This window comes from Gymnoscopelus braueri, assembly GCF_963280865.1.
Source record: "Gymnoscopelus braueri genome assembly, chromosome: 11".
NCBI classification, from domain to species: domain Eukaryota; kingdom Metazoa; phylum Chordata; class Actinopteri; order Myctophiformes; family Myctophidae; genus Gymnoscopelus; species Gymnoscopelus braueri.
This window is the reverse complement of record NC_137613.1, coordinates 49,763,128-49,779,576: the sequence shown is the minus strand read 5'-3', so window position 1 is coordinate 49,779,576 and position 16,449 is coordinate 49,763,128. Positions and strand designations below refer to the sequence as shown.

Sequence of the window (16,449 nt, the reverse complement as noted above, 5' to 3'; positions counted from 1 at the left end):
TTGTTTTTATGTGCATCTAGAATGAGAATTTTTGAATATTTCAACTTTGTGTTTGAGATTACTTTAGCGGTACGGTAGCCCACGCACAGTTGACACACAACAAAAGCAAAAACATAACAATAAAAACACATGAGCACAGCCATGAGAAGATTTTACTTCACTTTTGAACAACAATTAGGTGCAGAATAACAGCTCTTATTTCACTGAAGTGTTGTAACGTGTCATTAGGGCTGGCACCATCGTGACATTCTAGTTTTCACAAATAATGTGTGAATTAATTGGGTTTTTGACACTGGAACATTGAAAAGAAAAAAAACAACATGTCTTTGTGTCTGATAAAAAGGAGAGGAGAGGAGGCATCGGTTAAATTACCCACAATAGTGTGTAAGCTTGCACAGATGTCTAATGATTTGTTAAAAGGTTTACTTTGGATTAATGTGAAAAGAGATAGAAAGGATATGATTTTTTTTAAAGCTTCCCCATTCAGCAGTCTTACCTCCAGTAAGAAGGGCTCTGTTTCAGCAGTCTTACCTCCAGTAAGAAGGGCTCTGTTTCAGCTGTCTTACCTCCAGTAAGAAGGGCTCTGTTTCAGCGGTCTTACCTCCAGTAAGAAGGGCTCTGTTTCAGCGGTCTTACCTCCAGTAAGAAGGGCTCTGTTTCAGCGGTCTTACCTCCAGTAAGAAGGGCTCTGTTTCAGTAGTCTTACCTTCAGTAAGAAGGGCTCTTTTTCAGCGGTCTTACCTCCAGTAAGAAGGGCTCTGTTTCAGCGGTCTTACCTCCAGTAAGAAGGGCTCCGTTTCAGCAGTCTTGCCTGTAGCCACACACTGGAAGGTGGCGTTCTGCCCAGCGTTGACCTCCACATCACCCAGTCGAGAAAAATGTGGCACCTTGTCTGTGAAAGAATGACAAACACAACACCATGAAAGCTCTGCTGAACTGTTGGTAAGTTTGGAGCTCCCAATAACTTCATTGTCTCTATATGTTATGCATGTTACACATGTCATCTATTCAATGGGCCGTATCACTGTTAACTGAATAATTACTTATCTGCTGTACTTTTTTGGTTTTGTATGTTTTCACTAGCAGTAAGCAACTTGCAGGCGGTCCACATCTAAGTTGCAATACCCTCCATTCATGAAACAGAGAAGTTTCAAGAATGTTGAGTGAAATCCCTCAATGTCCTGCGTACCATCTGTTCCGAAATTTCACAGAATTGTATAGGCCATTGACTGATTTAAAACGAGCGCTCCCCAACTGGAACACTTAAAATAATCATGGCAGCACAGTTTACTGACTGAAAGTTGCTCATAACATGTCATGGTGGATTTATTTATTTTTATTTTGATCAAAGACTTGACAGAGACAAAGAGGATAACCCAAACTGTCCATTAACTCTTTGACTGCGGACGACGCGATAACGCGTCAAGTGCTACTTTGTCCAGTTGGCCGTCGACGCGCTCGACGCGCTGGACGCGCGTTCATTGTTTAATCTCTGATTGCGCTATGCTGCTTAATATTCAATGTTATTCTCGAGTTCCACTTACTTCACGGACATCTGCATCCGGTTTCATGACCTGGATTCCGTTTCCGGTTTTTGATTCTTTTCCCCAGTCATTTTCGTCCAAAATAGGTAAATAAACTGTCTTTCACACGGTATGACGGACAAACGGACAGTTTCTCTTCTATAATCTATGGTCTGGGTGACGATCAGTCATCGCCGTCGTATATCACAACGTAATTTTCGCCGATCAAAACAATGGGGGGGACGTCACATCCGTTTTCATGTTTTTCCTTGTCTAATCTATGAAGAAGGGTGAGAGAGACCCAACGACATGATCAAAGCTGTCATGTGCTGCGCTCTAGTGGCGGATTTGTGCTGGGTCTTTACATTATGTGTCCTTAAATTATTTTCATGAGAAAAATTCAAAATATAAAAATAAAAAAACACGAAAATTGCTGGCACTGGGGGAGTACTTTATGAAAATACTCTGGCAGTCAAAGAGTTAAGGTGCAATATTTATCATTGTTTAATACAAACCATCAAAAGAAGTCCACATAATGAGACTGAAGCAAAAATGTCTTAAGATATGTGTCAAGTGGATTCAATTCAGTGGGCCTGGCCACTTGTCAACAGCCCAGACATACACAGACAGACATTGACAAACAGAAACACTTAGTTATATAAATCTATTATGTCTGAAAGGGAGACACACTCCCTTTTTTCTCAGCAGTAGCCTAATGTTTTACTCTCCAGGCATCACACACTACTTCGGATTTCAGCCTCAATTACTTTTACATCCCTATTAAAAAAATTACACTAAATCCTTATTCTGAGCTTTTAGCCCAGACCTCCCATCCCATAACAGCTCAAAGCTCTGTTGGATGTTATCCAACAGGATGTATACTAATGATTGATACTGAGATGCAGAACAAGGTTCATTTTCCTAAGTACCGGCACTCTATTTCACACAGCGAAAGTGGTAAAACAAAGGGGTGCATTTATTACACATGGAATAGTTGTTAAAACAGATGCCTGTACATGGGCGAGAAGGATAAGGTCTGGGGTTGTAGATGTGCTATTTGGAAATTCTTCAAATGTTATTTTAAATTTTCCGTATAATGACAAGCCCATATTAGGGCCAAGTCAACTGTCAACTGTCCATGGCCGGAGAGAAACCATCACTCTGTCTCAATGTATTCGGCTTCTATCTGAAGGGGCATCGGGTCAAACTAAAGCCTGAGTTATACTTGGATGTGTGCGAGTGTCATGCAACTAAGTGTAAATCAGGTATGAGTTCTTTGTGAATTTTACACCGTCTCCACAGAAGTTATTGTTTGAAGCAATACATCACACTACACCTGCCTATTAAACTCAATTGTTTTACAGTTGACTCTTTCCAATAGTTACAAAGAAGCTCCATTTCCAGTCCGTTGGCTGACAGATATGTTTAAAAAGCCACCAGAATTGACAACATCTCAAGCCGCATCCTCAAAGTTTGTGCAGACCAGCTGGCAGGAGTATTATTTCCAACCTCTTCCTCTCCCAAGCGGTGGTCCCCACAGGCTTTAAGATGACATTGAACCAAGGTTTTGGTTCAAACCTGCTGTTGGGGACATTTTCACTCTGCATCTAAATCCTAAGAGATTAAGTATTAAGTTGTCAACTTGTCACCAATATCTTCCATGCCTACAGGGGCGGACTGGGACCAAAATTCAGCCCTGGCATTTTGGTCCGAACAAGCCCACCACCCCCCGGGTGGTGGGCTTGAATGGACAAAGTGACGAAGAATGGACAAAGTGACGCCATTGGTTTCAACAGACCCGTTTTGAAGCCTGTTTCTCAGCGATTTCAAATCCGGCATCTTTCTATATCCGGTCCGAAATGCTACCGGAAACGACTGCTATTGGCTGCAACAGCTCAAACTATTCATAAATAAAATACCCATTCAGCAAGTAAAGGAAACTAAGCTCCTGGGCATCACCCGTGACAACAAACTGTCTTGGTCACAACACATAGATTCTGTTATAAAGACAATGGGAAGGTCATTAGCAGTGGTGGTAAGGCGTTGCAGAACATATTTTACACCTGATCTAATTAAACTGGTACTAAACACACTTGTTCTTTCACAGCTTGATTACTGCCAAATAATATGGTTGAATGCCACAAAGAAAGACTTAAGCAAACTCCAATTAGTGCAGAACAAGGGACTAATTGGACACCAAGCACTTCCATTTAGAATGGCTAAAGGTTCAAGAAAAAATTACTGCTGCACTGCTACTTCAACATGGAAGGTTTTACAATCCAAAACCCATAATTTTGATACAGTCAGCTGAGACACCATTTAGAGTCATAATAGTACATATGCCACCAGACAGGCAACACAAGGCCGGTTTTCACTTCCCAAGGCAAACACAAATTATTTGAAGCGCACAGTAGAATACAGAGAAATGGAAACATGGAACTCTTTACCACTGTTAATGACCAAACTGACACAGAAATCACCATTCAAAAAGCTAGTGAAGAGACACCTGGGAAAATATTTGTTGTAGGATGTTCTAGGTTGTTTTAAATGCATTTTAATTAGTCTTGTATGTGTTCTTAAAATATTTTGTATATGGACTATAAAGTGTAATGTACTTTACTCTTTATGTTTAGTCTTTTTAAATTTAAATGTATGTATTGTTTTCATATGTGGACCCCAGGAAGACTTGCGGTGCTTTAGGGCACAGCTAATGGGGATCCTAACAAATAAACAAATAAACAAACAACTTTATCATTAATTTTAACATGAATGGGACCATAATTTACTAAATGCATATCATGATGATTTTAAAAAGTCTTTAAATGATTGAAAACATAAAGCGTTTATGAAAAGGTTTACTAAGGTAATAAAATCTAATGTAAAGTTAGCCCCAAAACCTCATTGACTTGTATTGACATTATAATGTATTGCGACCGGTAGAAGGTGAAATAGCAACATCTGCTGGGCCATTAGGAACAGCAGGCTGAACGAGAACCGAGAAGAAGTGAGCTTCAATTCCAGTGAAGGGGGTTTGCCCCTTGGGCGAGGACCCGAGAGAGTGCAATGGCCGACGTTGAGTCGGTCGGTTAGGCGGCTGACCAGAACCGCCGATCCAACCAATATGGCCATATATAGGCATCACCATATATGGGCATATACTGATGACATCAGGGATCTCCATATATGTGCATACAAGGGACACAGACAGACAGACGGGTAAAACGGGTACAATGGATTTACATAAACAGGTGGGGCATTAATTCCCAAATTGCATTGTTCCCAACTTGCATCGTTGCTGACTTGCATCGTTCCCAAATAGACACAGGTACCAGCTCAACTATAATCAAACAGGAGTTAAACACTGCAATTTCTCAAAAAAATATATTTGTATTTGTGATGCATAGAATTTCCCTGGTTCCAAGATGCATTACACTGAAGACCTAGCAACATCACTGCATATTCCATTTCGATTGACTATGATTGGCTTCCAAAATTGGCCCGTTTTGCTAAAATAATTCAGATCTGCCCCAAATTTGAATCACACATTGAGAGGCCTCTAAACAACGCAGAGCCAAAAGTGTTTTCAATTACGCTCATAAGCTGTGGCACAAATGCTACAAATATCTGACTTCTACATGAAATTAGGCACGAAAGGTTTTGTGAGCCATGTGGCAACGACCATCAAACAGGGTTTTGATACGCCATACCATTTGCCTACCATTTGCCACACAAACATGTGTGGGTGGGTCAGGTCAGGGGTCATCGGCCTCTATAAGGTGTGCCTGATGTTTAGGATCATTCAGTATCCAGTCTAACCCCTTATTTGGGCAAGTCTGACATCATATTGATGACACGAGCATCTAGGCAGCTCTACTTAAAAGCAGAGCACACAGAATTGCAACAGCCATTATCGAGAGAGTGATCGTGATTGCTAGTGACTTTTCTCCGTCTACACACTGACTGCCAAGTGCCGTGGAAGGAGTGAGAGATCCAATCAAACTACTAGACCAATGTCTTCTGTTCTGAGTGTACACAAGCCCTTCTCCCTCCATAAACACATGGAGAGGAGCCACAACTGCCAAATGATGAGGAATGGACAGATCCCCTCGGCAGCCTGTCAGCAAACGATCAACTCTGTAACCAGCCAGAAACAAGGAGACACAGATCAACCCAGATTGTCCAGCCATCAACAGCTTACCAAGACTTTAACTCCACCAGGAGAAGTGACGTCAGTTGCCTTGCACGCAGCAAAGAGAATTCACATATGCAAACAGTGTCACAAGGATTTCAGTCAGCTCAGTCACCTGAACAGACACCAGCTCATCCACACTGGAGTAAAGCCTTTCCACTGCAAACAGTGTGTCAAGCGTTTCAAAGAGTTGGATAGTTTAAAGAGACACCATCGTATCCACACTGGAGAAAAACCTTTTAACTGTAAGCTGTGCGACAAGAGTTTCAGTCAGCTCTCTGACCTGAGGAGACACCAGATTATCCACACTGGAGAAAAACCTTTCCACTGTAAACTGTGTGACAAGAGTTTCAGTTTCGCATATACCCTCAAGAGACACCAGCGTCTCCACACCGGAGAGAGACCTCACCCCTGCAAACACTGCGAAAAGCGTTTCATTCAGCTATGTGACCTGCAGTCACACGAACGTCTCCACACCGGAGAAAAACCCTTCCACTGTAAACAGTGCAAGAAGAATTTCAGTCGGCTAAGCGCTTTGAAGGGTCACCTGCGCATCCACACCGGAGAGAAACCTTTCCACTGCGAACGGTGCGGCAAGAGTTTCACTATGCTATCTAGTCTGACGTCACACCAGCGTGTCCACAGGGGGAAAAACCTTGCCACTGTAAACAGTGTCACAAGACGTGACCCACAATAGTTTCACCAGCAGGTAAAGAGATCATTTAAAAAAAGAGACTAACTGATGTTCATGTGGGGGGCGCTATAGACAGGGTTGCCAGATCTGCTTATTAAAATGTCCCCGCAAGATTTTATCTGAAAATTGCCGATCTACAAGCTCACAACGTGTCGCATCGCGACGCGTTGTGAGCTTGTAGATCTGCTATTTTCAAATAGCTGATGTATATGTTAAAGTGCTCATGTGGCCCATAGTCGCTTCTTTTGGGCTGGTTTTCCTAGACCTGGTTGCTTGTTTCTCTCACAGAATCTGGCAACACTGTCCACAGGGGGAAAAACCTTGCCACTGTAAACAGTGTCACAAGACGTGACCCACAATAGTTTCACCAGCAGGTAAAGAGATCATTTAAAAAAAGAGACTAACTGATGTTCATGTGGGGGGCGCTATAGAGTCTTAGATCCCCATTCCAAGAACAGAGAGCAAGAGACCAGCAGAGCAGAACTCTGATTCTATGGGCGCATAGCTGAATGGAGAGAGAGCCCCTTGTGGGCAGCGATCAGCTGAAACCGAATTTCCCCGTGGGAGCAAGTAGGTCAATATACACAGACAGGCACCGCATGTATAAAGATCCAGGTTCATATAAGTTGCAGAGGTTTGTTTTAGTCTTCTGATGAAGAACATTTCTGTTGAGTGATGCCCAAGTCATTTGTGTACCAGAGATCCACAAAAACACAGAAACAGGGGTGTGTTTTCGTTTAAACAATCACAGTGTCAGCTGACAGTCCCATCCCCTCCGGGCTATGGGATCTCTGGTACCTTTGTGATCTCTGGTGAATTGTGTTTTTGTCTTTTTTGTTCAAGTTTCAAAGCTAAGCGTTGGTCTGTTGAGGTGTGCACAGGTGGTCTCATGCTACTGATTAGCCAATTAATGTGAAGTGTGTTTCCGAATAAAGAATGTAATACATTGTGTCTAAAAAGAGAAACATACCCTGTGTTTAAAAGCCCTTCCACTGTAAACAATGTGACAAGACTTTCAACGAGTTATGTCATTTAAAGAGACACCAGAGTATCCACACCGGAGCGAAACCTTTCCATCGTAAACAGTGTAATGAGTTTCAGTCATTTAGCTGCTCTGAAGACAAACCAGTGTGTCCAGATTCCACAACGCTGTCCGACAGGAGGTGCTAAACACACCAAAACAAACGTGGTGTCTGAAATATCCCGACGATGAGCCAAGCGATGTAAATGTCCACACCTCTAGATTGCCTTGTTGGTTATGGATTCATGTTTGACTCCTGATCATTTGCTCGGCCAGTAAGTTAAGTGTCCTACATGCTTCAAAAATATTTTATTTATCAAATTTTAGAGAGCATTGTGCCTGTCTGACTTGAAATTGTAATTGAACTGAAGCCAACCACTTCCATTTCATATCTTTATTACAACAACCAATCCCACTATAAATGTGCAAAATCTCTGTCCGTCTGTTGTTCACGTATCTCAAGAACCACCTGACTGACCGACTTGAAACTCAGTGCTCCCATCACAGATGATTCAAGGGAGTGCCATGCCCGGCATCAAGTCAATCGGATATGTGGCTACCTAGAACAGCCAATCTGACCGATACGCCCATATACAGGCATAAATGGAGTTCCGGCATATATATACAGTATGCATGCCCATGTATGGGACGAACCGACTTCACACTCGGCACATGCGTTGGTGAGGACCCGAAGGAGTGCAATGCCCAGCCGGTTGGATAGGCGGCTGTCCAGAACCTCCGATCCTATATATGGGCATATATACTGATGACATCAGGAATATCCATGTATGGGCATAAACGGGATACAGGCATACATACAGATAGATACAGAGATCTCCAGATACAGCATGTCCACAAAATGGACACAGACGGGTACAAAGGGTTTGCATAACTGAGTAGGGCATTAATTCTCAACTTGCATTGTTCCCAACTTGCATCGTTGCTGACTTGCATCGTTCCCGATTAGACAGGTGCCCGGTCTAGTAATTATAACTATATATTAACACATTACCCGCCAAGGACGCAGATATGCGCTCTATTAAATGCATCACTTGCTCGCCAAGAGCGCAGATATGCGTTCTATTTTCAAATTATAATTTTTTAGAAAATTCCACAAGAGGGCGCTCTAACACAGCTTAGGAATGATCCCGTCTGCCCGCCCCAACGTTAGGACTTTTAGAAAAACACTTCTAACTCCCACCATTCTCTTTTTTGTGATGAAAACCACCCGTTTTCAACGGGCCATAGCTCCAAAATGGCAACTCGCGGTAGAAATGTTATTGTTCCAGTGGATACACGGATCCCTCCCCAACCCACGGACACAAAGATCGTCTATTTAAGGCAGTGTTTATGAACACTGGCAAACGGCCCATTTTTGTGCCGGGAGTACTGCTAGGGTGTTCCGCGCCGTTTGAAGTGTGAACCCAGCACCTCGAGAACAATAGTGGCGATCGTCCGTCAATCGATACGGCCATCATCCGTTTCACACACAGCCACGCCCGAGTCCATTCAGTGTAGCGACCATCACCCATAGGAATGCAAATATGTTGTCCTACCTGGTACTGGGCACAGGGTACATGCTTTGGCACTCAGTATTATTACTAAGTGGGTCGGAACGGGTCGATACGGCGGACCTGAACGTCGTACCTGCTAAGAGGGGCTGTCCTGCCCCAAAAGCCCATGTTATAACCTGCCATGATGAATGTCCAACAATAAAACACTAGTGTTAGTTTTCTTATAAAGTGCTTCTAAATCACTCCAGTGTGTTTGTGTCAACGTAATCCGTGTAGTTTGTGGTGTTTAATTACTCCTCCACGGAGAGAATCTTTTGCAACTTCAAGCCACGTGCCGTCGATATATAACCGGAAAACAATAATGCTATCAGGATCAGATTATTAGATATTATTATCAGAAGTATATTGGGTACCAAATATACTTACCAAAGAAGTTTTACTCTGGGAAGGTTTTCAGACTCCTCCATTCATTGCACTGACCCAAGTTTATATATTTGTAGGCCAAAGATTTATATATTTGTAATGGTCAAGGTTTCTTTATACCTGCCTAATAATCTCTCTCTCTCTCTGTGTGTGTGTGTGTGTGTGTGTGTGTGTGTGTGTGTGTGTGTGTGTGTGTGTGTGTGTGTGTGTGTGTGTGTGTGTGTGTGTGTGTGTGTGTGTGTGTGTGTGTGTGTGTGTGTGTGTGTGTGTGTGTATATGTATATGTATATGAATATGTATATATATATATATATATATATATATATATATATATATATATATATATATATATATATATATATATATATATATATATATATATATATATATATATATATATACACACACACACACCGTATATCTAGGTGTGCCCTGGGATCTTTTGGCTATGCCAGGTGTGCCTTGGCACCAAAAATGGTGATAAACACTGATTTAAGGTAATAAACGCTGGCAAGGGGATAAAAAAAACAATGTTTTCGTATCAGGCAGTCAATGTGTTAAAGACATCATGAAATGCTTTATTTCTAACCTTTTTGTTAAGTTTAGCTCAGAAACAGGGGTGTGTTTTCGTTTAAACAATCACAGTGTCAGCTGACAGTCCCATCCCCTCCGGGCTATGGGATCTCTGGACTCTACACACTGCACTGATCAAAGCGTACTGCGCAGTTGAGGCAGGCAGAGAGAAAGAGGGAGAGGGGAGCAATGTTGCACCACCTTTTTGTACTGCATTGCTTATTTCTCACCTCCAATGTTTTCAGATTGAATTGATTGAATTGAACAGATACATATTTTTTATGTACTGGTTTAAGTTTAAAACGAGTAATGTGTGCACCGTCTGCATCATAATGAAATTGTCATATAAATAAAATATAATTAATGTAACACATTTTTTATACTTAAAGCATAATATACAGTAAATATTATTTTTTACAAAAAAATATAAAAATAAACGGGATGTATTTGATTCTCCTTAAGTTCTCCTTAACCACTTGAAACCCAGCAAACCTATTCTGGGGGAACATTCAGCAAAAATAGCCTAGGTGTAAAGTGAAAAAAGATCATACAGTTGTAGGTGAGTTTTACTAATTAAACTATTATGTTTCCTAAATAATATTGAATAGCATGCTTTGAAAAATAAAATAAAAGGACAAATGATCAAGCTCTGAAGATCAATCCTAGTTTTGTATAAATCTATTTGAATAGATCATTCCGCATGCACAGTACTAAACACAGTTCATTAAATTCAAGTGGCATCTCTGCCACGCTCAATATTGTACTTGCTGTAATGCACACATCTCCACACGTTCATAAGTCAATCCAAACAAGCAAAAGTAATCCAATAACTTGGCAGGATAGATCAATAAAAATAATCCATAGCAATGAAGTATTGCCAATAATCTGACAGAAGCTAATCAACAACTCGGCAGCGAAAATAAAAATCTCACTGGTATTAAGACTCATTGATAGATATGTCTGTGCGTAATCTCCAGTGATGGTGGCATGCAGTTATATATTCCACAAATAGGCCCAGGCCGAGCAAAATAGATCGCCCATAAAGCGATAAAATATGGTCTACCATACTGTCTGACTTAACAAATAATTAGCATAAAAACATATAATGGTCATTATATTTAATAGCATTTTTAGATTTTTTTCTAAATGTTTTTTAAAGCAAAAATAGCTACAAGCTCTCAAGCTATCATGATGTAGCCTGAGGCAAGAGGCTAATCATGATGAGGTTGTGCAGCCTATATATTGTTATTTGACGTACAATGAAGTATAAGGTCTGAAGTGGACATTTAATGGCAATGTGTGCCTATGTTATTTTAATGCAGGCTAATAAAAATAAGGCAACATAAACACACACGAATGGAATAAGTGTGAAATACTCATTGGTTTGTGATCAGATTGACTGCTTGATGAACAGTAAAGGCACCAGGATGAGTTAAACCTGGCTGTTAGCCTCTTGACAGAATAAATCTCTACGGTAACAAACTAACTTTCATGAAACCGAGTCAACATGGGGTAGTACAGTAGAACGGGGGGTACTTACAACAGGGGTAGTTAAACAGGGGGTGGGGGGGTACTTACAACAGGGGTAGTTTAACAGCACAATGTCGTCCAAAGCCATGTAGCCCTGACGCTCCTCCGAAACAGTCGCCTCAAACACAACCTGTGAAGAGAAATGAGAAAATTAAATATGTAATTAATATGATTAAATGGTGAGTAGTTTGGTAGAGGACACAGTAATGATTTAGACTTCATGCCATTTTCAAAAATCTTTGATAACATTGACCCTTCTTGTGAAACACCTGCAACACATGTGCAGATCTGTTGGTCATGTGCATCTTTGCGTACATATTGGATTGAGATTTTTAATACTCAGAGATAACTGGGACACGTATCGAGCCGAGTTTTGCATTTCTCAGTTGCCTTTGGCTAAATCTCAAGCAGAACTGATAGCTTTTGTAACATTATTGGCAAGACGTCTAATACGCATGAAACTTAGGTTATCCCTGTTACTTTTCCTTCTTATTATTTTACCCCCCACTATACTTGCAGTATTCATTAGGATGGAAATGGTTATAATCATATTCTGACGTAACTACTATAGTCTACATTTGAAGTTTAATCAATAATTATAATACACTCAATGACACATAATAAAACATTTAATTATCTTTCTCTCTCTCCAAACGTCCACAGTAGCCACATGAATCAAATGTGCCCTCATTCAACCAGCAGAGCCAGCAGACACATGCAGTGCATCAAAGTGAATGAGGCTCCCACTGAGTCAATCTACAAGCTGTCATTAAAGTCAGCAGAGGAAAAATCCTCATTTCCTCCCAAATTATCAGGTTTCAGCGAATCCACACAACCAATGAAATACAATAAATGTGGCCCATCTTGACAAACTTTTATACAAGTCTATTCTTGCTTTTTCTTATTTGACAGTAATTTGCACTTTCAGGATATCTGTTCACCATGCAAAACAAGGTTTTGATTGATTGATTGATTGATTGATTGATTGATTGATTGATTGATTGAATACTTTATCGATGCCAAAACACGCCAAATGGATGAGGCTTGTTTCCATTGTGGTCCATTTATCGTTCAACACTAAAACAACTGGACAAAACAACAATGCAACAACAGCAAGCACACAACAATATAGAAAATCTAAATATACAGATTAAATGAATGATACAGTAAACGGCTGGGGGGCCAACAAGAATTTAAGTCCAATTTGAATGGGGAAGTTAAAACTTTCAGGGCTGTTAGTAGAGCATTCCACTGTGTTGTGGCTGCATAGTAAAATGCTTTTTTACCCTTACACAAATTGAACTTAGGGGGGACGAGGTCAGAGGAACTCCCCCTGGTGGAGTAGCTATGAACATCCCCTACTCTGGAAAAGTAGTTCGACAAGTCCTTGGGGAACTGCTCCTTTGAGTATCTTGAAAACCAGACCCACTGAGAATTTGGAAACTTCCACCTTGAGCCATCCTAGCCTAATGAAGTGGACTGGGGTTAGGTGAGACCTGGGGTGCAAGTTGAAAAACAATCTCACAAGCTTATCTTTGGGAGGTCTGCTGTTTAGTCTTCAGGGGCTTGGTGATGCTTGGTGTACCATGACGTGCAAGCATTTTCAAAATAACACTGGATGGAGGGCTCTGAGAGTCCTCAGAGCACTCCTGTTGATAAACAAGGAGATCCTGCCCAAAGATCTTGTTCTTTGATAGACTTTTGTGATGCCACTTTTTCACCGTAAAGTTTGTTATACAAAATACAACCCAAATAGGTAACCTCATCTTTGCTTGGGACTACATTGTCACCAACTCTCATCGTAAGCCAGGAGACGTACCGATATTGGACCCAAATTATATGGATTCGTTTTTTCCCAGGTGTAATAACAGTTTGTTATCAGAAAGCCAAGTGGAAATATTGCTGAGCTCTGTGCTGAGGGCATTTTCGACCTGCAATGAGTCCCCTGTCTGAGACCAGGAGCGCTGAGTCAGCAAACAGGAACAAATTGCAGTTACATGCTAATTTCATGTCGTTAATGTATATTCAGGGCTAGCGCAGGGCTAGCGCTAATCCTAAATGCTGTAGAGGAAAATATTACGGTTATACATGCATTTCATATTTACATGTCGATTTACGCTTTGCCATGTATGTGAATCATACCCTGGTATTTCAGGATTGTGACAGTGGCATATTAGCACCCCCGCAGGAGTACTCTGCCTGGGTCAAATCTAGCCCCAAATGAGGAAGGAGCTTTGCTTCAGGACACTCACACAACCACCAGCCTGCTATACAGTCAGTGGTGGAAAAAGTACTCACATTCTTTACTTAAATAAAGTACCAATACTGTAATATAGAAATACTCTGTTACAAGTAAAAGTCCAGAATTCAAAATTAGTAAAAGTAAAAGTACTAAAGTATTGGCATCAAAATGTACTTATTAAGTAAATTTTAAAAGTTTAAAAGTACTAAAATATTTGAAAATAGCCTATAGGTATAAAACAGGGCTTAAGTGGTTAATGTATGTTTTATAATCATAAATTATATCTGAAAAGTAACTAGTAACTAAAGTTTTCAAATAATTGTAGTGGAGTAAAAGTACAATATTTGCCTCTGAGATGTAGTGGAGTAGAAGTAAAAGTATTGGAAATTGGAAATACTCAAGTAAAGTACAAATACCTCAAAATTGTACTTGAGTAAATGTACTTAGTTAATTTACACCAGTGGTTCTCAAACATTTTCATGTCAAGGACCCCCAAAATGATTTGTATTTGGCCGCGGACGCCCATCTCAGAATATTTTTTTCCAGGGACCCCCAGAAGCAAAGATTTGAGTTACAAATGTTACAAATATATATATTCAAAGGTTTGCACAGATGATTTTTCAAAAATAGCAGATCTACAAGCTCATAGCGTGGCACTCGGTGCCGCGCTCTGAGCTTGTATATCTGCTATTTTTTGAATAGCCAAAGTATAAAAGGTAAAAGTGGTTAAAATGTATTGTGATGCTATATTAACACATTTAGCTGGGGACCCCCTGGAACTCCCCCAAGGACCCCTGGGGGTCCCCGGGCCCCACTTTGAGAACCAATGATTTACACCACTGTATACAGTCAAGCCTAGTGAAAGCCACATTGTGCCATCATGTGCTCAGGCGAGCAACGCACTGCATCGCATTTGTAGACAATACAGCAGCGCCAGAGGGCCAATCAATAACATACAAGGCCGCGGCAAGATGGATACAGACCGAAGCTGTCTCCCGTCCTAATTGATGTGTATTTTTCATTCTCATGTGGCGGCCATTAGAGACGACCGCCCGCTTAGCTCCTCAATAAATCACGAGTCACGGACCCCGCTGCCATCGATTCCCCCGTCTCCGAGCCTTGACCCACCCTCGTTAAGCCCCTCTGTGTCGGCCCTCACTTGTGGAAAAGTGCCATCGAGTGTGACTGTGTGTCACAGAAGGAATATCAGAGCACACATACTGTACGGGCCGGGAAAACTGCTTGTTCGCAGCATGTGAAAGACTAAGCAGGGTGACACAGAACACAGAGTGGGAGAATGATGCGGAAAAAATAGATGGGAGAAAGAGAGAGAGATGTGTGTGCGTGGGACAAGATACTGGAGAGTTATCTGGCATGGCAGAAGGAGAGAGAAGTGGAGGTAGTGGAGATGGAGTGGGTGTCTAAGCTGCATTGATTATTCGTGAGACCAGATAGGATCTTTAATATTCGATTGCAAAGTTCCCCTCAATTCCAATCCCCACACCAGAAGGCGAGGAGCTAAATCTATTGATGTGAAGAAAGTGGGAGGTAGATTCATCCAAACTGAGAATATCCGACATTCATAGTGATGTCATGAGGTTCATAGTGATGTCATACTCCATCCTTCGCTCTGCCCACTTCCGTTTGCTGCAACTGGATGACCAATGAACGTGGGCGGGACTCCAAAACACTCCCAGACACGACTGTGATGGACCAATCACAGTTCAGTTTATTGGGGCGCCGCTGGCCTAGCGGTTAAGGCGCATACCACGTATAGGCTCTAATGCATGTGCTGAGCCCGACGACCATTGCTGTGTGCCACTCCCCGTTTCTCTCTCTCTCTCTCTCTACTGTGTACTATCAATAAAGGCAGAAAAGCCCTACAAATATATATTTAAAACTTTCCCATCAGTTTATTGAAACTGGTGGGAGAGAGAACCATGTTATTATCATCAATGGAGGAAGGGGAGGGAAAAAATCCATCAAACTCCAAATCAGTATGTCAGATCCACCACCTTCTGGTATGGGGAGAGTTTCTATACCGAGGGAATGGCGAGATAGAGGGATCGGAGGATGGGATATGAAGTAAAAAAAAATAAAAAAGGAGGGAATTTAATAGCAACGGAATGACAAACTCCACACTGTGTCCTCTCATGTTCTCCGAGCGCCCGAAGGAAAAATACAGAAAACCGGCGTTGGCTGGCAGCAGCAGAGACGCCGCAATAAAAGGAGGATTTGTACACTAATGAATATTTATGGCTTCTGGTTTTCATTACATCTGCATGCGCTGTAACGATAGCGCTTTCAATTTGTACACGGAGACCACTGATCTAACCCAACAGTTTAATTAATTTAACGACTTGCACGCAAACATTTGAGGAACAGAGCCGAGCAAAGATTGCAACAGTTTTCTGTCAATTGATCGGCTGGGTTAGAACAAGACAACCTGTATTGGTACTATCACTATGGTTGTAAAATAAATGAAATATAGTGCAGCTAGCCTGGCCTAACATACAGTATATACTGTACTGTAGCTTAATATTAAAGAACAGCAGGCAGAGGAATGTAGAGAATAGTTAAATAATACACTATTCAGCAAACTACTAGAGATTTAGAGTGAAAGAAAAAAGAGAACAGTGTGATCCGTGCAAAAGAAAAGTAATAAAATATAGTGAAATGGATGAGAGTATCAGTCAGTGAGCCACCCGTGTCTCCTAAACCAGCAGGGGTGTCACTACCG

At 41.4% G+C, this 16,449-nt stretch overlaps 1 protein-coding gene across 1 annotated transcript in view; it reads right to left on the bottom strand.

Moving 5' to 3' along the window:
* LOC308094549 (receptor-type tyrosine-protein phosphatase U-like) overlaps window positions 1-16,449 on the bottom strand; it is a 164,652-nt gene that overhangs the window by 106,158 nt on the left and 42,045 nt on the right. The window contains exons 3-4 of the mRNA XM_080441273.1: window positions 11,516-11,597; window positions 777-892 (exon numbers count right to left, since the gene is read on the bottom strand). Coding sequence (XP_080297399.1) covers window positions 777-892; window positions 11,516-11,597 — 198 coding nt within the window. The remainder of the gene's footprint in view (window positions 1-776; window positions 893-11,515; window positions 11,598-16,449) is intronic.